Source organism: Vulpes vulpes, chromosome 12 (genome assembly GCF_048418805.1).
Source record: "Vulpes vulpes isolate BD-2025 chromosome 12, VulVul3, whole genome shotgun sequence".
In the NCBI taxonomy this organism is placed as follows: domain Eukaryota; kingdom Metazoa; phylum Chordata; class Mammalia; order Carnivora; family Canidae; genus Vulpes; species Vulpes vulpes.
In genome coordinates this window covers 114,382,622-114,404,304 of record NC_132791.1, presented here as the reverse complement: position 1 = coordinate 114,404,304, position 21,683 = coordinate 114,382,622, and the positions used below count along the sequence as shown (strand labels likewise).

At 51.2% G+C, this 21,683-nt stretch overlaps 1 protein-coding gene across 5 annotated transcripts in view; it reads left to right on the top strand.

Moving 5' to 3' along the window:
- GRIK4 (glutamate ionotropic receptor kainate type subunit 4) overlaps positions 1-21,683 on the top strand; it is a 422,857-nt gene that overhangs the window by 295,796 nt on the left and 105,378 nt on the right. For all 5 annotated transcript variants that reach the window (XM_072729516.1, XM_072729517.1, XM_072729514.1 and 2 more), the window contains one exon: positions 12,741-12,902. In XM_072729516.1, the coding sequence (XP_072585617.1) occupies positions 12,741-12,902 (162 nt within the window). The remainder of the gene's footprint in view (positions 1-12,740; positions 12,903-21,683) is intronic.

Below are 21,683 nucleotides of genomic sequence, written 5' to 3'. Positions count from 1 at the left end.
GGTGCACCAGACTGTGTATATGAAATAAATCAAATTGAAATAAGAACTAGACTCTGGGGACTACTCTGGTTCAGTATCTCTGGAAACATAATGGTAACGTCCCCTTCTGACTGCCCAGGCCTTCTCTCTAATAGAGCTTTGGGAGAACGGAAGACCTACCTTGCCCTCTGTCACAAATTTGTTAAAGATTCAGAAGTTCCATTAATTCAGTGAGTGATGCCTTGGCATATACCTCTGTCTGGTGATCCAGGAATCCCCCATTATATCCCACCAAGAGTCTGATCATAAAAATCTACCCATTTCTGTAGCTGGCATCGTCACAGCAGACACTCCCTGGTTCTGGGTGCCACCGGTGTGCCAGACACCATTCCAAGCTCTCACGTTTGGGATTTTGAGCCCTCAATATATCAGTATCCGATAGGTGTTCTGGTCCTACGAGGCCCAGAGAAGTTTGAGAGCCTTGGCTAATGTCATTCATTCAATAAGTGTTGAGCTTGTAGAGCTGAGAATTTGCCCTTGACCTCCCAGCCCACACCTTGTCCTTATCAAATTCATGTTTATGGCTTTTTATGTGCTGTATGAATTTTCTGTTGCTACAGAGTCAGCAGCCTAAATAATACCAGTTATTAGCTCACAGTTCCACAGGTCAGATGTCCAGCATGGCATGGCTGCCATGCTCAAGCTGAAATCAAGGTGGCAGCTGGCTGTATTCTCATCTGGATATTAGGGGCCTCTTCCAGGCTCATTTCTGTTGGCTGGATTCATGTCCTTGTGGTTATAGTACTGAAATCTCTGTTTTCTTCCCAGCTCTTGGCTGGGGACTACTCTCAGCATTCAGAGGCCACTCTCTGGTCTTCGCCTGAGACCACCTCTGTGACATCTCCATCTCATCTCACCAACAGAGAAGCTTCCTCTGCACCAGCCCTTCTCACACTTTCAATCTTTGTGACTTCCTCCGCTGTAGCCAGCCAGAGAAAACTGTTTTTAAAGAGCTCATGTGCTTAGGTCAGAACCACCTGGATAAGCTGTACCTTCTAGCATAACCTAGTCATGGGAGTAGAACCCATCATAGCCCTAGTCCCCCGGGGAGTGTGTGTGTATTTGAGAGAGTTGGGGGGTGAGAAGGAGTCTCAGGGGGGTCACCTTAGAATCCTGCCTATCACATGTGCCAACCTGGTAAGTCAGTTTATTTCTCTTGCCATCTGCCCCCCCCCCCCCCATCACCTGCTGAAAGGATGGACAAGGAGAGATCTAGCCAGGGAACCAGGAAGAAGAGACTGGAGAGTCTTGGGGCAGGAAGTGGCACATCCCCTGAGAGATGATACAGGCAGGTTCTCTCTGCTGGCCCATGCCTGCTGCAGGGCTCTGGACAGGAAGCACCCCCAGCTCCCGATGGTGGTCTATAAACCTGAGAGAAGACTGAGAGCCAAGGATACAGGGGGAACTGAGGCCACTTGGCCTGCTGCAGCTTCCACAGAGGTGCCTAGCCCTGAAGAATTTGGGCCCTGCTGAGAAGAGTGTTTGGGATTTAATGAATGTTTGGAAAGCATAGGGAGTCTGAGAATAAAAGACATTATGGCAAATCGCATTATTATTATTATTACATTATAAGTGCTATTGTATTATAAGCACCATTAGGAGTAGCAAGTGCTGTTATTATTAAGCAATCCAGCTTCTCTATCCCCAGCATCAGGCTCTACTCCATGTCAAAGGCATCAACAGCTCAATTCATCACCATCTGAGGCTTCCCCCGGCCACATCTTTGTGGTTCTGACACCTCACATTCACAGCCCAGCAGTGAGCATGACACCTGCCCATCCGGCTGAAGCCTCCGGCAACAACCTGCACGGTGGATGCCTCTCCCGTGAGCCAGCAAAGCTGGATTTCTATCTTGCCTAAGAGTTAAGATCCTCCTGAAACCATTCCTGATGCTCTCTCTTGCTTAGAGCCCTTCAGTAGCTCCCCATTACCCTTAGGATGATGTCCAAAGCAGCTTCCTACGACTTCCCTCTGGGCTTTACCCTGCCCCGTTCCCCACCACCCACAACTCACCCCAGCCAGACTGAGAGACTTGCCGTCCCCTGAATTTATCACACACCCTCGCTCCTGGGGCTCTGTGCATGTTGTCATTTCTCTGACTGGGAAGCTCCTCCTCCCACCTCTCCATCTGGCTGGCTCCTGCTCATCTTTCAGGCCTCGTCTTGCAGCCAGCTCTCAGCTTAGGAGTATCAACAGAAATTCTGATAAAAGAGACCACCTTTTTCTGCACCCCGAGCACTCATATTGACCAGCTGTCTGGGACTTGCCTCCCGCTTGCTGCTAAGTATATACATCTTGAAGACAGGGACACGATTTGTTCTTTTTGTATATCTAATGCCTAACATGATGTGTATCCTACAGGCGATGCTCATGTGTTTGTGGAACAAATAGGTGAAGAGGGCTGAGATCTAAAGATCTCCTGTTGTGTACATTTCCCTCTCCTGTGGGAAGAAATCTGAGAGCCCAGTGGCCTGAGTCCTGGTCCTGCCTTAATTGCATAATATGTCCTGACTGATCTTGGGCATGTCAGAGCCAGCGAGACTCCCTGCTCCTATGGGAGCCCATAGTTTGGTCCTGCTGCAGAGATGCAACAGGCAGAGGCTACCGATTGACAACATCACTCATCTTCCTTAAAACCTCCTTATACCCCTAGTGAGATGGGGGTCGGAGTGCCTTGAGGCTCCACATGCCTGAGGCTAATGAGTTGGGTTCTGGGACGAGAGAAGTTTAATACCTGATGTGTATAGGCAGGAGGCCTGATCAATGGATCCTCAGTGCAGGGCACCTCAGAGGTAAGGAATCGATGCCTGATAAAGGAAGCAGCCTGCAGAGAAGCAGTCGCACCTCCCCAGCCTAAGGGGAGAACACAGTGTCCACTATTTCTCATGTCAGGTTGACCCTCGGAGGTTTCAGCTTCACAGTTAATAACCACTTATTGAGTCCCAGAGGCACAGAACAGTCTTCCAAGTACAAAATGAAGATGGTCACAAGCTGCTGGGGTGGAAGTGGGAGGGTTCTTCCCCGCTGGCCTCTGCCTTCCTCTTCCGGGGAGCAAATGACCTGAAGCCTTTGGAAAGGTGGTTCCACTCTGATGGGTGTTTACAGGTGAATTAATTCATTTAGTAAATGTGTATTGAGCATTTGCTAAGCCCAGGCATGGGGCAAATACAGGGAAACAGATCAATGAGCAAGACAAAATATGGTCTGCGTTTGAAGTCCTGTTTGTGGATTCATGTCGGGAAAGAAAAAGCAGAGAAGGGACAGGGTCCCTGGGAGGAACGGATATGCGTGTTTAGGTCACAGGGCTAAATGAATAGGAAGCATGCAGGGAAAAGAATCCAGGAGATCTGGGGGCTGAGAGGTTTAGGACCAAATCTCCCATTAAATGGAATCGCTGACAGGTATGAATTAGCCTCCCAACTGCTACTTTCTTCAAAGACCTATTCCACAGAAAGCAGTTGCCCAGCCTACAGAGAGCAGAGGCTTTGATGCAGATTAATAGACAGGAACCTGGGTTGGGGGGTGGGGTGGGCAAGTGGGGGTAGAATGGTACCCAGCAGACTCTGGGCTCCTGGGAGCTCTAGGGCTTTCCTGAGAAAGGTTGAGAGGGCCCTTGGGAGACACGGGTCTGGGGCCTGGCCTCTTCTATGCATTGGGTTCCTGGAAAAAAAAAAGAATGACTATAGCCCTCAAGAAGCCTTGGGAAGTCGAGAGGTCCTTCTTACCATGGGGTAAGATGAGGGGCAGCCTGACAGGCACTTCCTCCTTAAGCTTATAATAGTGTTGACTTCTTTATTTTTTTAAAGATTTTATTTATTTGAGAGAGAGCAAATGGTGGCGGGGGTGGGGGGGTGGTGAGGAACAGAGGGAGAGGGAGACAAGGACTCCCAAGCAGACTCTGTGCTTAGTGCAGAGCCTGATACAAGACTCTATCTTCATGACCCTGAGATCATGACATGAGCCAAAATCAAGAGTCAGATGCTCAACTGACTAAGCCACCCAGGAGCCCCAATAACGTTGACTTGTCTCTCTATGCTGTGCACCTGTGTAAATGCTGGTAATGTGAGTGCATTTGTCTCTAGAGCACCCAGTCCTTTTGAACAAACTCTTGCGATAAAAGGCTCTAAGTGACAATAGGTATGGTGGTGGCCCAAATGAAGCAGTGGCCAGTTCTGTCTGGTTTTGGTGATGGAGGAGGTCAAGGTGAAGAGTGAGCAGAGGGGTAGACAGGAATCATAGCATGAAAAGACGTGCATGTCAAACTAAGGAGTTAACTTTTGTCCTGTTTGCAGTAAAGAGCATTGGGAGGTGGAGAGGGACTCATGATCAAATGTGTAGTTTAGACCGATCCCTCCAGCAATAGCACCAAGAAGGAGCTTAGAGAAATGCAGGACTGGGAAACCAATTAGTTGGTAGTCCAAGAACAAGCTGGTGAAACTCTGAATTGAGGCAGAGGTGATGGGGATGGTGGGAAGGGGAAAGATGCAAGAGGTGTTGACGATGTAAAGTGTTCTTCGACAACCATGAATGAATATGCACGGGAAGGAATGAGATGGGGAGCGTGAGAGAATAGAAGGAGCAGGACAGGTGTTACAAATTCTGGATTAAATGATGGGTGGGTAAGGGTCACATTCACAAGTAACCGAGGGAGGGGATCAGATTGGGGTGGAAGGGATACGGAGTTAAGTTTGGGGATGATATGGTCTCAAGGATATCTTCCATCAGTCCAGCTTCATAATAATGGCTTAAGAAATTGGAATCTTTTGGCGTTGTCAGTTGCTCCTGGGGTGAAAACCTTAAAAGTTGTCAGTCATTAACAACCTCAGTCAGGGGCACATACATTTGAGTTTATGCTGTGTCTCCTGGTGACCGAGTTCCGGGTATACAGTAGGGAGGTGCAGGGTAATAAGCACTGATCTTGTATGCCGGTACCTGGATCCGAATCCCATGTCTGTCTTTTGGGCAAGACACTTAAGTCCCAGGAACCTTCATTCCTTCTTCCCCCAAATGGGAATATGAATGTCCTGTCCACCCTGAGTGAGCTTATGAGGCCCAGTAGATACCTGATACTTACAGGTATCTACTACCCTTCTGTCTACTTCCACAGAAATACTTAATGTTATTAACTCAGTAGTAGATTGATGTTTAATAAGCGGCCTGTGATTTGGGTGATGCAGGTGCTGCCCAACCCCCTCTCAGGCAGCGAGAGGCCAGGGCTGGGCACGGAGGTGAAGGGATCAAGGGCAGAGTCTTGGGCGCAAGCAGCCAAAAAGCAAGGGTGTTAAGAGTAGGAACCAGTTCTGGAGTGAAGGGTCTGCAAAAAAAAAGTCACAACCTGATGGGGCCCAGGTGGCCAAATTCAGGGAGACTTCACAGGTTGTCAGGCATCAGAATGGCACCTTTCAGGGGTTGCCTGTGGGGCTGGCAGGAAGGCAGCTGTTAGCTTCTTAGGCCAACGAGGGCTGAAGGCTTCATGTAGGGGTGGAGAGGGTCACCTTTGTGGCACATCTGGTGGCCTCCTCCCCACGCGGTCTCCTCACTGCCTGTGAACGATGCCTCAAAGTGCAAGTGGAATGCATTCCTTGAGTGATTTTATTGTTACTATGACTAATACTAATAACTCAAGGAGTTCATATCATCCTTTGAGTCTCCAGAGTGCTTTTCCTGTACGTTATCTCTTTTAAGCCTCACATCAACACGGTGAAGTGCTATTTCCCCTACTTTGTACTGAGAAAACTTGTCAAATTAAAAGAGGTAAAAATAAAGAGATTAAAAAATGTAAAAACAAAGACTGCTTTTGGAATGTGGGGTTTCAGTGAGGAAAATCTAGGACAAAATACCAGTAGACAGTAAATGACTTAAAATAACCTCCACATTTATCCCTGCTCTGTCCAGAACAATTATTCTCCTAATCATTTAATTAAACTGGTGAGCCAGCTTTTGGGGTCACTGGCTTCCTCTAGGCAGTAGGGATACAGCATTGAATGAGACAGCCCAATGAGTGAGACAGCAGGGAAGCATCTGCGGCTCAAATGATGGTGACCGTAGAGGGGTCTTAGGAATGGCCAAGACTCCTGAACAAGGCACACAAGATGGCCAAGGCCATGAAGCCGCATCCCTGCCTACTTCTGTGCCCCTTGGCCATACACATCTTCAGTTATACCACCTTTATTTCCAGACAACCCTCTGCACCTGCTTCACCCTGGTGTATCCCTCTCATATCCCTTCTCTGGGTTCTTTGTGCTGAACAGACATGGTGTAGAGCAAACCTCGGCTCTCCTGTGTTCTCAGGATCATCGTTCAGTTGTTCAGTCTGGGGCCCATGCCAAGCCCCAGACCCCTTTGCAATTAAAATCCTTCTCCTGCAGAGATTTAGCTGATTGGGTAATCCCTTTACTCAGACCACCGGTATTCATGTTGTAACTGTAAATCTTCTCGTGGGTCTTGAAGTTGAGTTGTACCTTCTGAAATCAATTTTAACTCAATTTTGCCAGCTGTTTTACAGCATCTCAGAGTGAATGCATCGTGCCTCTGGCCCTTGGTCACTTCCACTTTGAGGCCACGCAGTGGAGAGGAGGTGCTTTGAGAACATGGAGCACTGGCTCTGAAGTTAGCGGGGCCTGGGTTTGAATCTAGACCCATTTGTTTACAGCTCTCTGCCCTAGGGAGAGCCACTTCAATAGTCTGGGTCTCGGTTCCTTGAGGCACACAAGGGCAACGAGAGCTCCTGTGTCGTAGGGGCTGCTACCAGCCTGAATTGAAATCCTGCCTGTGAAGCGACTTAGTTCTTCCAGGCACACAGCTGGTGGTCAGTAAAATTGTAGCCATTATTATTATTGTAAGCATCACTCTGTTATAATTATTTATGGATGGAAGATCTAGAACGTCAAGCCTTCTGTCTTGACACAAATAGCCACACCAAGCAATTAACACCTTATGGTGACTTGTTAAGCAAAACTTTTCTCGTTTGACAAGTAGCTAAGAAAAGCTTCTTAGAGAATGAGGGGGAAGAGGAGGGAAGAGAAGCCCCCAGGCCAGCTAGTTCCCTTTGTCAGGGGATCCAGCTCGTGGCATGGGAACCAGGAGAAGGAGTGAGAAGGGGGCATCGTGGAGGATGGACTGTGTTTGGAGAGAACAGGACTCACGTGTCATGAGTGCCTGTTATGCGCCAGCCACTTTCCGTGGATCACCCCTGCAAGGTAGATGTTCTTCCCCTGCATTTTACAGGTGACAGGTGCAATTCAGAGAGGTTACTGACCTGCCCGGGATCACCCGCTCAGCTTGTGGCCAAATCAGGATTGGAACCCAGGATCGTCTTATTTCGGAACCTGTGCTCTTTCTACTACATTCTGATGTGTCACGAGGAGACCACCACATTGCACAGCTCCAGGGACCGCCGCTCACACTGCCATCCATGTCAGTGGTACCTGGGAGTTGGGCGATGGAGTGGCCACGTCTCCTGAGATCAGAGGTGTGGTCTCCAGCAATAGGCTGTTGCAAAGGGAAAATGTAGGCCTGACGTGGTGGGGTTGAAAAAGGAAGGACAGACTTCAGAGACGTTCAGGGAACGTTCAAGAGATAGATTTGACAAAAGTGGCAACTGACCAGAAGTAGAATGAAAAGATGAAGGAAAATTTGGAGTTTCTAGCTCAGGTAGCTGGGGGAATAGTTAGTAATGCACTTACTGGGTTAGGAATACAAGGGAGAAGGCGCTGCTGGGCAGATGGAACATCGTAGAACGTCATCTCTGCTACTTCCCGTCTCACCCAGGCCCAGGCCCAGGCCCAGGCCCAGGCCCAAGTGATGTAGAGGTAGGGGATGGATTGTACCCAGGAGCCTATGCATTAGCTTCCTGCTTTTCTCCTTAAAGTCAAGCACAGGAACTATAAATCTGGATCGTTCAGAGCTCTCGTGCTTTCAGCTCTAGTCGACTGACCTTGTACCTCAACTCACAGCCATCCTTGCTCCTGGATTGGTGACTGAGGATAGCTGTTAGACCAGGACACTGGATGTGTCACACCTGCTGGAGAAAGTGAGGGGAGCTGAGCCAAGTTGTACCATTCCTGATGACCTTTCCATGTTGCTCTCAAGCTCGTAGCCATGAGGCTTTCCTTCTGGGCCTGTTCAAAATGCCCCTCACCCAAGGGTTTCCCCTGAATACACCCATGGCTGCGACATGACCTTCAACTGTAGTTTATTTGGTTCCCTGCAAATCATTACACGCTCAAAAATTCCCACACACACCCCTTCACATACATGCACGCATGCATACCCATTTAAAAATGTTCTAACATGAAAGCCAAGTGATAAGGAAACAAGCTGTCAGGAATTTGTTTGTCAAAATACAATAATGCAACCTCCGGAAGATAATCGGGGGTGGCGCAAATTTTAATCCTATTCTTACGTCTTCTGGAGGAGGAAGACTGCAGACTAGTGGTGAGTTTAGGCACACTGAGGACCCCAGGGTCCTCAATCAATGAGAAACATCTTCAATCAATATTCCTCAGCCAACATTTACCATCCAGCTTCTGGGGATCAGACACGCAAGGTGCCACGTGGGTAAATTCAAAACCGAGGCAGACACTGTTGTTCTCTGGGAATATATGGACCTTTGGAGAGAAAGACCACACATGTGAGAAGGTGATGGCAGTATGGGGGCTGTCACAGACTCGTGCAGACTTGGAGTAACGGAAGATTTGGCCTTGGTCTGCTCTGCTGTGTGGCTTTAGCAGACCGCCACCAGCTCTGTTCTTCACCCTGGCTCCTCTGCTGTCACAGTGATGGAATCCATTCCCTTTGGAAGTGGAGACCCTTAGGGTTTCCCTTCCTGAACCATTTATAAGAAGAGAATGAAGCCCTCCCCCCTCCCCCATAAGAACCTGTTCGACCCCATGGCTTCCGGCTCTTTCTTTCATTTCAAGTAAGGTTGCAGCCAGCCAGGCTGTGGGGTTGGAGGAGCAGGAAACCTGAGCGAGCCAGGTGTGCATTCTTTGAGTTCGTGGTGGGCAGCAGGACCAGAAGGCTTTTCATCTCCTCCAGTCCTGAAATTTGTTAAGTTTATGAAATATCGATCTCAGCAAAATGTCTCCACCACTTGATTTTGGGTTTATAATCCATGTTTCCTTGAATGTGTTTAGAATAGCATTTCCCAGGGCTCCTGGGTGGCTCAGTCGGCTAAGCGTCTGACTCTTGATTTTGGCTGAGGTTATGATCTCAGGGTCGTGAGATCCAGCCCCATGTTGGGCTCCATGCAGGGCATGGAGGCTGCTTGAGATTTTCTCTCTCCACCTGCCTGCTCACAGGCACATAGGCTCTGTCTCTCCCAGAAAAAGAGTAGCAGTTCCCAAAGTGCATTTTGTAGAACACTACTGTGAGACCCTCATGGGTCTTGAGAGAAAGAAATGTTTCTTTTTTAAAAAATATTTTTATTTATTCATGAGAGATTCAGAGAGAGAGAGGCAGAGACACAGGCAGAGGGAAAAGCAGGCTCCATGGAGGAGCCCGATGTGGGACTCCATCCTGGGTCTCCAGGATCACGCCTTGGGCCAAAGGCAGATGCTCAACCGCTGAGCCACCCAGGCATCCAAGAAGTGTTTCATGTTAATAACATTTGGAAGGTTCTGGGTTGAACAAGCTGTTTTGCTGCAGGACTTCTTAAACCATTAATAATATTCTACTGCGTGTTATAAATCTTGAAAAGGCAGATATAATATGCAGTGTGTTCTCACCTTAACAGGGAAACCTTGTTTCTGTGAAATTTCTATTAACATCCTGGAAAAAGCTAGTGTCCCGAGGAATGCATTTTGGGAAACACTGGCTTGGAAGCTGCCCATTGTCTAGAAACTGGCAGTGGTCAGCGGTTTCCCATTATTCATTTAGAAATCAGCCTTCAACAGCAGTAGGAGAGCCAAGTTTAGACATAAAGAGGCACTTCCTAACTGAGAGGGCACTCGGGGAGTAGAGTCTAGAGTGTCCCAGGAAATTATGATAAGAGAACACACCACCGCCTTTCTTGTCCTTTTGCAAGCTCTCCCATGAGTCATTATAAATAGAATGAATTATCAAGGAAGCTCCTGGATCTTTTTATCTTAAGGGGGCCTTTGAAAAAGGATATAATTGAGGGATAAGAAGGTAGGAATTAAAAGCGAGAAGACAGACAGGCTGACTTCTGGAAGGGCTGTTTCTAATTGTCTGTAATTAACTCATTCGTTCTTCCTCTGCTCAGAACACAAGAGTTGAAGGATGCACCTTCCCAACTCACGTTTTCAGAGCAGGTGGGAACTAAGGTAGAGAGGGCTGGAAGGTGCCCAAGATCTCGGGGTCGTATTTCGGTAATTGTCGTATGTTGAGCGCTTCCATGTGCCAAATATGATGTGAAAGCCTGTCGCATGCATTTTGTGTGTTCCCTGAAACAACCTGTCGGGCTGCCGTCATTATCGTTCCCATTTTACAAAATGAGAATCTGAAGCCCAGAGAGGTTACAGACTTTCCCTGAGGTCATACATCCAGTAGCGTGGAATCTGGACTTGAACACCAAAGCCCTTATTCACTCTATGCTCCTGCTGCTGCTGTGAGGGTGTAGACGTCCAAGACACCAGGGCTCCCTCGAAATGGGCCTCCTTCCATCAGCCTGTTGGGGGGCGGGGTGTGGAGGGGTGACAATGTGCCACATTGACAAGGAAGTCCAGGGAGAGGGGACATCTTCCAGCTGCTGAGGCCCCCAGCTGCCTGACAGCAGCCTGGCTCTGTCCCCCCCTCCACCACCCTCCCTGGCCAAATGCATCTCTTCTTATTAGCCATCTGCCCCTCGTGCTGCCGGTAGCCCACAGCGCATGGGCAGCTGCCCTGTTCGAGAGCCCGGAGATAATATCAGTTTATGAATCGATATGTTCTCTGGCACGTCTGTGTTCCCCTAACGGGAATGTGACAGGATCCAAAATATATTTAATCCTCAGCCGACTCCCCACCGTCAGGGGTTGGAGGCTCCAAAGGAATCCTTGTAACCTCAGTCTGTAAGCTGCAGTTAATCAGGCTGGACTCTGGGCAGGGGAGCTCGGGCCTGTGGCCTCGGGCCTTGGCAGCACCTGTACGTGCGAGTGAGGATTCGGGGGACGGGCCAGGGCCCTCGAGGAGCCAAGTCTTAAGAAAAAGAATCTTCCTGAAGGAAATCAGTGTCTCAACCCAGCCAGAAAGTAAGCCCAGGGCACCTGCCATCTATCTGGTCGGGCCGAGTGGCTGCCGGCTTCGTCCGGGGGTCTCTAACTACTGTGTGCCCACGGGCTGTGGGGCTCTGTGTGAGGTGCTCGGTTCGGTATGAGCGTGTGATAATGTGACTTCAGGGTGTGAAGATGACCTGCCCTGCCCTGGAAGGCTTTCTTCCAGACTCGGAGGTCTTGGTCTTGGACTCCGAGCTCAGCCCTGCCGGGGAGGGCAATGCTTCTCCCTCTGACACTGGCTAGCCTCGGGGGGACTCATGCCTGCAGGTTTTAGCTGGCTGAGAGAACAGCTGTCTTCAGCCAGGGCATGGGAGGAGGGCCGTGGGTCCTAGGCGGAAATCCCTTGAGCTTCTAAATGTCACTGCCCCGCGTGGGGTCTCTCTGATGGCCTCATCTAAAGTAGCAGCCTCCCCAATATCGCTCCCATAGACGGCTGAAGTCATATCTGCCTGTGTGCTTAGTCTGCCTCTTCCATTAACCCCCAGCCTCCTTGAGAGCTGGACATGCCTCTCTCTTGTTTGTGCATTTTGTTTCTAGAATATCTTGTGTGCCTGGGTCTGGATCATGATAAGCACTTAAATATCTGTTAAATGAATGGGAAAATATAATAATAAGTGAAGGCACAATGCTACATGTAGACTGTCAGGCTGAGATTCTTTGAAAGCAGACTTGGCTTTGTCACTCCTCTGCTGACAGTCCCGTCGGATCCCATCACGTACAGGATAAAGTGCGGGCTCCCTAGCCTGCTGGTCAGGCTGCTGTGCTCTGGCCCCTGCTCGCCTCCCCAGCCTTATCTCTCACCATTCCCTCACCCCCAGTGTCCCACATGCTCACCCGGTGACTCCCAAATATTGCTACGCATGTGACCTGCTGAAAACACAGATGCCCAGGGCCTCAGCTCAGGTGATTCAGATCCAGTTGGTGTCGAGTGAGGCCCAGGAATTGTCACCTTTTTTTTTTTTTTAAAGACACGTCAGAGCATTCCATTGGCAGGTACTCCGAAGACCACACTTGAAAGAGCAGGGCCCTGTCCCAGCACACCGCACACCTCTGACCCAGAGGGCCACACCTTCTCACCTCTGTGCCCTTGTATCACAGCCACTGTGATGACTTCTTTGTGGAATCACCTTTGTCCATCCATATTTGCCACCCAGAGGACGCCTCTGCCTCCTTCAAGACTTAGCTCAAGGGTCATACTTTCTGTGGACACAGCCCTGCTTCCCCCCAGCACATTAGCTTTACCTCTCTCTGCCATGCACAGGACACATATCTTTCTCAGGGATCATTCTACTTCTCTTTTCCTCTTCTTCTTCCCCAATACCACAAACTCTCAGAAGAGCAGCTCATGGTTCCCTTTGGACCTTTAGTACCTAGCCGAGTACCACCAGCAAGGGTTCGTTTGAATAGGAGAGCCCCAGACGTGCTCCAGCCGAGCCCACGCCTCCTCCCTTGCTAACCCTGTTCTCTGACTCCTGGGTCTTTCAGGAGTTCTCGCTCCAGAGAATGGACAGCCTGGTGGACGATCGTGTCAACATCCTGGGATTTTCCATTTTCAACCAGTCGCATGCTTTCTTCCAAGAGTTTGCCCAGAGCCTCAACCAGTCCTGGCAGGAGAACTGTGACCATGTGCCCTTCACTGGGCCTGCGGTAAGTACCCACCGGAGCCCTCCCTGAGCCCCTTCACCTCCGCACACACACACCCTCCTGGAGTCCAGCCCTGTCAGGTCCTAGCCAGTGCTGGGAAGTGGTTATGAGGGAGAAAGTTTGGGAAGGAGTGAGCTATAATCAGCAGGCTTGGTGGAGGTTGGCAGGGGGAGCACTGTGCAGAGCCACGGATCTGTCATTTAGTGAGGTCCGTGCATCTCCTGCGGCCTGACTCCTGATCATGCTGTTGCTGAGAACTGCCCAAGTTTAGGATCCAACAGTCCTACTGTTGGAAGGCACTTGTCGCTCCTCCTCTTCCTCATTTTTCAGCATAGGAAACTGAAGCCCAGCCTGAGAATGGGGCTGAGGGTGGGGACCTGGAGATCTTGTTCAAAGGCAAACACCAAGCCTTTTGCAAGGTAAAGCTAGATTCTGAGATTTCCTGACTCCTGATCCCGTGCTCTCTCCATCACTCTGGACCACCGCCTCGAGTAGGAGCTCATGCAGGCAGGCTTCCTTTGTGCCCTCACCCACCTGCTTTTCCTCTTTGTACTTTCTTCCCCTGCTGTGTGTGTGTGTGTGTGATGGAGGCAAAGTTTTCCCGGGCATACTCCACTAAGTTTAATGTCGTTACTCTGTGGGGTGGGTCACGTATGTGTGCTTGTGTCCGTCTGTTAAAAGGCCAGTTCTCAGGAGACTGGGACTGCCTGGCTTTCTAGGTCCTTTCCCAGCCATGTTACTTTTAAGCCTCCCAAAGTCCTCTAAGACAGCTCCCGTGATGCTCCCACAACTTTCTGAAGTCTATCAGTATCCTCACTTTGCAGATGCTGAAACAGAGGCCCAGAAATGTTAAGTAAACAGCCCAGGGTCACACAGCTAGTACGCAGAGTAATTAGCATCAGAACCCAGTTCAAAGTTTTAACTGCTATGCTGTTTCCCTCTCTCTAGGAGCATCGTAATGTTGACATTGTACATTGGGCCTGGCAAAGTGAGAGTAGTTAGTGGATATTCGTCAAACGAATGAGTGAATCAGGGAGGCAGGTGGAACAGTGAGCTAGAGATAGAAAGAACTGGAAAAGAAGTAGACCTGAGAGGTGGCAGTGAAATTGGGCGCCCTCCTGGAGTGGGTCCTTCCCTGGTGTGGGGCTTCTAAAATAGGACCGCAGGACCTATCTTTGGTGCGTGTCCAAGGGTAAGGACATTTCTGGACATCTGCACAAATGGATGCCTAATTGGTGGTTGGCCAAGGCTGGCTAAAGGCAGGGGCCTGGACAGAGGGACCTGTTAACAAGCTGTGCACCTCCATGATTGCATAGCCTGGTGGAAATCTTAGGAAGGAAGGAGTAACTAAGGGGTCGGAGCTCATGCAGAGCTCAGGGAGCTGTGATCAGGGAGCCAGGAACTGAGTTTCAGAAAAGGTTTAAGGAGCACACCCCAACAAAGTATTTTAGCCCTGGAAGAGGTGAGAATCCACAGGAAGGACTCAGCAGGGGTGAGACCTCTGATGGAAGGGGGTTCTCACTGCCAGTGTTGGGGACAGTGCGGGACATCCTCAGACAGGGCATCATGGTAGGACCAGGTTCATCCCTCCCAGCCAGATGCAGGCCCGTCCCCCTGGTCTCCCTGCAAGTCCTGCAGCCATGGCTCCTGTACTCTAATGAGGTGCAGGCAGCCTGGAAAAGCTCGCAGCATAATACCAGGAAAGGAGACAAAGCCTGCTGCCTCCAACCCAGACTGTTCCACGTTTGGCACGTGGCCTGGTGAAATAAAAGGTCCCTGTGCCATATTTCCAATCACTCTCTGAGGGCCTCAGCCCTTCCAGTAAACGCTCACATTGACCACAGCAGGCAGATGAGAGGCCCGCCCAGTACCTAGTGGGAGGGCTTGCGAGGACCTGCCACGAAGGCCAGCCGGTGCCTTTCACGGGACTCTGAGGTGGGGCGTGCTCCCGTGTGCCTAAGAGAGCGCTGGCCTTCCGAGGCCTAGGAGCTGGATTTGAATACCGGTCTTGCCATGTTCTTACTCAGTGATCTAAGGTAGTTCTATAACTGTCTGCACCTCTGATTCTTGATCCGGAATTTTGGGCTGGTTCTGCTTGACCACCTAAGGAGATTTTTGTGAAGATAAAATGAAATATAGGTCTGTCTTCTAATCACAGCTCTTCATGGAATAAGCTGCTTTAATATGCTATAAGGCAGCCACTGGGATAGGCATTAGGAAGTATATCAGGTAGCTTTCACTGTATAAGTGCTGTGGAACGACCAACCCCCAAATCTCACTAGCACGTGACATGAAGCATTTGTGTAGCTCGTGCATCTGAACATCAGATCAGCTAATCTGGGGGTGGGGGGGAGGATCAGCTATGGATTCCTGACCTAGCTGGGGGGTCAGCTCACCTGAGCAGCTCACTCAGGGAATCTGGGCTGGGGCAGCTCTGCTCCCCGTACCTCTCTTCCTTCCCCTGGCCCAACAGGCAGGCCAGCCTGGCATATTCTCCTGGTGGATCCAGGACAGTGACAATGCAAGGAGCAACACACCAGGCCTCTTAATGCTCATTTCCCAGAACGTGCACACTGCGACTGCCAAATCATGGTGCTGGCCAAGGAAAGGCACAGATAAATTCAAAGTCAGGGAATGAGGACTCTGCTCTTTTAGAGAAGAAAAGTAAGAAGTCACACAGCAAAGGGTGTGAGTACAGGACAGAATGAAGGATTGGGGTCCATCCATCCTGTAGTCTGTCATGGTGAATAGGAGCCAAAGCCTCTGCCTTCTGAGGTTCGTGATGTGGGAGGTAAGATCTGCCTCCACCTCTAGGAAAATGGGATGGATGCCCTGTGAAAACAGAGTGAAGCCCCTTAGCTCTGCCTGGAATGATCAGGGAAGGCTTCCCAGAGGAGGTGGAAGTGAAGACCGCACTGCTGTTCACTTAGCGTGCGGGACGCTGCGCAGGGTGTGAAGGCGTCCAGAGTGGAGCCGGGGCCGCATGTCCGGCCACATGGAAGCAGCCCTCCTGACTGCATTTTTGTCCTTCCCAATCCAGTCTCAGAGCTGCCAAAGCCACAGCATCTTAGGTTCCCCAGGAATGTTGGGGAACATTCAGGGAGTGTGTAGGGGGTCTTCTGGGGACTTCCTCCATGTTGGGGGTGGAGAACAAGAGTGCAAGCCTACTTTGGAGGGGCCTAGGAGGAGAGGAAGTTCGAGCCTGAGCCTGAGCCCTGGTCACCAGGAGGGGGATGGTCAGGCCCGGGGGCCAGGCTGTGGCACTTCCTCGGTCAGCTTCTCTTGGCCAAGCCCCTTGGCTTTCTTGCAGGCAATATAGGGGCGTGCATTCTTTCTAGCTTAGGAGGCCGGGGTGCTCTTTCCATTTGTTCCATCTGTGCACAGAGCGAAGACATCCCGTAGGGCCTCCCATGAAATTACCCCAGCTCCGCTTCTCCTTCCTCCTCATGCATCCCGGTAGCAGATGAGCATGGTCACACACCCCTTTTGGGCAAGTGGGGAAACCGAGGCACAGAAGAGTGAGATCACAGCCCCGGTTGCCACTCAGTGCCAAGAGCCTTGCAGCCGCGGGCTCTGTGGCCTCGGAGGAGTAAGGGGAGGCTCCCACCTGGAAGAACATAGGAAGAAAGCACACAGCCTCAAACAGCAACAAACCCTTCTCAGGGCTTCTCACTTAGCAACTGCCTTTTGAAAAGCGGTGCCTCTTCCTGTCTCGTTAGGGGTTGAAATTCCAGTACAAACAGCCCAGCCCTGTCATTTGCTGGGGAGCTGGAAGGTGAGAAATAATCAGTTCCAGGAAAGCCCGGGCCAGTCTGTCTCCCCATCCAGTTTCGTAAAGACTTCGGCCAGATCCTCCGCAGGGACCTGTGCCCTCCTGCCTCCGGGCCTCTTCTCCCCCACCCCCCACCCCTGCCACCCCTGCCACCCCTGCCATTCCCCTCTGCCCCTCCTCTATCTCAGTTCCAGTCTCTTTCTCCACCTATCTTCTCCCCTGACTCCTCCCTTTCCCTCTTCCCCTCCCCTCATGACTCCTTCCCTCCCCTTTTCCCTTTCTTTTCCCTTCCCTTTGTCCCCTTCCCTTCCCCTCCCTCTCCCTTTCCATTGCCTTCCTTCTGCTTTCCCTTCCCCCTCTACACTCCAGGTGCTTTCTACACTCTTGACATTTCTCCTGTCCCATTTCTCATCCTCCTAAATTATGTGTGCCCCCCCCCCCCCCCATCCTTCCCTTCCCAGGGGACTGGAAAGGGGGCTGCTCTGAGGACATGGGGAGGGAGCCACTGAGCTGAGGGGTTAGTAACCTCGAGAGAAAGCTGAGTGCCACCACCCAGGCTGGGGCTGCACCCAGATACCCTGCTTCCCTCCTGACACCACACGAGCTGCAAGCAGGCAAGCTGTGGATGGAGACACATACCCGCTATTTCACATGCCGCTCCCATTAATCACACTGCAAAGAACAAAAATCGTAGGAAATCATTAAAATTACAGATGGCTAGGTTAAGTAATTAGAATTTAGGCTAAAACAGATGTTTGTAATTAAGTGTTTATTTCATTGAATAAAACCCAGATTGTACGGACTATTCGATGAGATTTTAATGGCTCCTGTCCTGGTCTGATTTGGGGGGGCAGAGTTTAAGCTACAAAGATTCAGAGACAAATGGGCATCCAAGAGAATGGGAATCCAGTGATCTGGGGTGGGGGCTGGCGGGGGAGATGAGGGTTACAGGTGTGTGTTTGGAAGATATCTTATTTTTCCTTCAGTGGCGGGGGGATAACTCCGCTACTAACTCAGACTGATTCATCTTAATTTATACAGAGTCTTTCATTCCCCTAAACAATTTACAAACAGCTCAAAAGAAAAAAAACAATGAAGAACCAAATGAAAATATAAAAACAAGAGAATCGAGAGTCCCTTGCCAAGCGACATTTTGGTGCCAAGAAAGAGGAGAGGATTTTAAACAAGGATTGAGCCGTTTGGGGGTTTTAATATTTAGAAGACGTAGGGACAGGGGAAGCGGAGACGAGAGAGGCGTGCGCACAGATGGGGCACGGAAGCCACAGGAAGACAGAGGCAGGTGGTGAAGGGAAGGGCGATGGATGGAAGACTAGAAGGAGTGGGGACGGAGGGGACGCTCCAGCCAGACTCAAGAGGCAGACGGAGCGCTGTTTTGGTATCAGAGCCGCTCTTCCCCAACTGCAATCCCCAGTGCTTGCCAGAGCTGAGTTAGTAAATGATAACAGAAGGAGAAAGCAGGTAGGAGAGAACAGCAGGCGGCTTTGGGATGGAGATCTGCAGTGAGATGAACAGTTGACGAGGCAGAGATTACAGGCTCTCCCGCCAGAGGTGAAATTGGCTGAGCTGAGATTGGCATCTGGGGGCCGATAAGGTGGAGGAGCTTGGGGGTGGGCAGCTGGGGCTCAGAGAAGCAGTTGGAGCACCCAAGGGAGAGGCCCAGGCGTGGTGCCAGGAGCCTAAAAGAGAGGGGCAGTCTGGTTATGCAGGGAGGACCCTGAGGAGGCCCAACTAGGGGGGGATGGTGTTTGGGGCTTAGGAGGTTTCGGCTACGATGGGCCCAGGCTGAGCCACAGACAGGACCCGTGAAGCCCAGAGCTCCCTGGGGACTGTCACCGAAGGCACTGTGCAGATGGAGAGGAGACAGGAACCTTGAGGCTGTCCCTCCCACCCACCCCTGCCCCCCAGGGTCCCTCTCTGGGCTGTAATTATTAGAAGCCTAGAAGAATCTTGAAGGTCTCAGAGTACGAGATGCCAAGGAACACTGCAAACAGGCACACACTGCTCTCCCGGCATCCGGATCATTTGCTAATAAGAGGACATCAGCCAAGAAAACCACATCCCAGACGAGTGGGAACAACAAGTGTGTGGCAGGAAGGAGCCTGGGGCCTGGTGGGAGGGTGTGAGAAATGGCGTGGTGAGCAGCGTCTGCCAGTCTGCGGGGACCGGGGTCTCTCGGGCCGACAGACAGCCTCCTGAGAAGAAGGGCCTCTAGAGGGGGTTAAGTGGGCCTGGGGCAGCCATGCCCTGGAAGGAAGGGGGTTCCTAGGGCCTTCGTACTGATGAGGGCACATTCAGCTTCCGGCAGTGGAAATCTTATATCAAACTGCCTTCTGCAGAAAAGGGAAACGTGTCACCTCATGTCACAGCAAGTCGAGAGGGAGAGCAGACTCTGGACAGAGGTTTGTTTCCATTCCTCTCTGCCCCCCCTGGTGTCAGCTCTATCCTCAGGCTGGAGCCAGGCTGGCTGCCGCAGGTCCAGGCATCATGTCCTAACAGTGGCAGTGGTGGTGAGAGAAGGAGGAAGAACTGCCTCTCTCAGAGACAGGAAGCTTTTCTCAGAACTGACTCCTCACTCGTGGTCTCCGTTCATGTCTCATTGGTCAGAATGGCACCGTTTGCCCATTCCCGAATCCCATATTGTTGGGAGGATGGGATGACTCCTGGACCACTCAGGATCCCTTGAGAGCTGGGGCTGGGTTAGCCAGTCCTGAAGCACATGGCTGCTTGGGGGGATGGAGGATACTCGAACCAAATGGGGGTTCTGTTGGGGAGGAAGAAGGGGAGAAGAGGTACTAGGTAGGTAACTGTTGATCCCCTCACACCACTCCTCTGTCCTGCCCTTATATGTCCCATTGCAACAAAATTTCTCTTGACTGAGAGGCTAGCGTGAGGACAACCAACCAGGCAGACCAAGAGGCAAGGTGGGTGATGGCCAAACCCAGGACAAGAGAGAGGCCTGCCCACTACCCTTCTCCGACCCCAGCCCTGGCCCAAGAGTCTCATGCTCCTGGCTGCTGTTGGGAAGATGACCACGTCTAGAAGATTGCCCAGGTTGTCCCGGGAGGCTGGGCCCAAGAATAAATCTGACAAGAGCAGTGACTCACCGCCAGCTTCTCAAGAGGATGGAAAGACAGTGCTGCAGAGACAGGAGGAAGCCAGCCTGGAGCAAGGGTCCTGGGGCTCCTGGTCCTGGCCTGGCTTCTGTCATGCTCGGTGACTTTGGGCAGGAGGTGAATTCTTCCAACCTCGGTTTCACCATTGGTAAAATAAGAGAGTTGGACTCCTTGAATTCTAGGATCCTTTGCAGTCTAACAGGCAAGAGATTTTGAGACTCTCTGAAGGGACAGATGAGCTGGGAGACAAAGGAGAAGGTGGGACAGAAATTAGTTCACCGTATGCTTTAGATAGCCAGACGGAAGGATGGAGGGGCCGGTGGCAGCAGCGCTAACCAGCCCTCGCCTCAGGTCAACGTTCGTCTAAGCTGGAAAGGGAGAGTCTATAGCATTGATCATTTCCATATGTCCTTTTGGCAAGGAAACGTGAGAGGTCCATTAATAAAGGAGCCACATGTGCGCAGGGGAAAATGAATTATGTGCAGAGGACAAGGACAGTTGTAGGCTCGCCGAGAAGCATCGAGCGCCATGCAGGTGAGCCTGGAATCAATGCAGAAGGAGCTGAGCGAGCAGAAGGTGATGGGCGGGAGGGCCTCGGGGAGGCGGCTGGCCAGTGTGGCTCAGCCGCCCTGCAGAGCTTACTCCTGGTCCCCATCGTTTAGTGTCCCCACCTGGGTGCTTTGGGACCAGGGCACAGAAAGGAGGGGTATTGGAGGTGAAAGGGAAGAGGGCCCAGCACGGACAGGCCCAGGGCCCTAGGACTTCTGCCTGCGGGGATGTCTCCGAGGAGATCAGGCCATGTCGAGGTCTGTGGTGCTGCCACATGGTAGGAGCTGAATAAATGTGGGAGGAAAGAAAAGAAGCAGGTGGAAGGAAGAAAAGGAGGACCGGGAGAGGGATTGGCAGAGGGAAAGAAGGAGGAAGAACCAACACTCGAGCTGGCAGTTTTGCAAGGGAACGTGGATTGGGGCCTGGAAACTCTCTTGGGCTATCTCCCCTATAACTGCCTTTTAGAAAGATGATCCCGAACCAGCCCCCCAACCCCACCCCAAGTCGCTGCCACAGGACACCTGGCCCAACAGGTAGCTGGGCTGCAGAGGGAATAAGCACACTTCCCAGCCTGTCTCCTGCCTTGAGCTCCCTGCTCATGCTACTCCCCGTCGCCTTGGAAGCACCTGCTTCCCAAGCTGACACCTGCCCGCACCCAGGGGGTGTGCAGTTTGCAGAGCACATTACAGACCTGTTTACAGGAGACCGTTGTTCTCTCCAAGGCTCCACAGTATGCTCGGGATCACTCAGCACATGAGTGAGGGCTGGGATCCAGACTCTGGGTTTAGTCCTCCCGGTTTCAAGCTCTTTTTCTGACACCTCCTGTCTCAAGATGCTTACACACTGTCTTGAGAGCTTGAAAAAAAAAATCCAACTAGATGACCTCCCCTGCCTTGGAGGGCTCAGTCTCCCAGGGCCTAGCCAGGTAGGAGGAGGCTGTAAGAAGTCACAGGGTGGGGGTGGGGGCATCATCCGCGGGGACGGTATTGAGTTGCCAGTGGTGAATGTCCTACTTCTGTGAAGGAACTTGCTTTGTGATGAGGTGGCGTGTGGACTTCCAGACCCCAACATCACTGCTCCCACAGGGCCTCCCCTTAGGGCCCCTGTATGGTTTGACCCTATTTTCATTTACATTCAGTAGGTTTTTCTTGTCAGGGGCTTTATGTGTACTGCATAGTGCCACCGCCTCCTTAGATGACACACTCCCCGGAGCAGGCATCTTCTGTTTTCCTGCCCCTACCCAAAGCCACACACGTCCAGTTAACTCATTGGGTAGTGCTCCGCTGAGCCTCGGTGGGCAGATTACACCCCAAATTTAATTCAATTCTA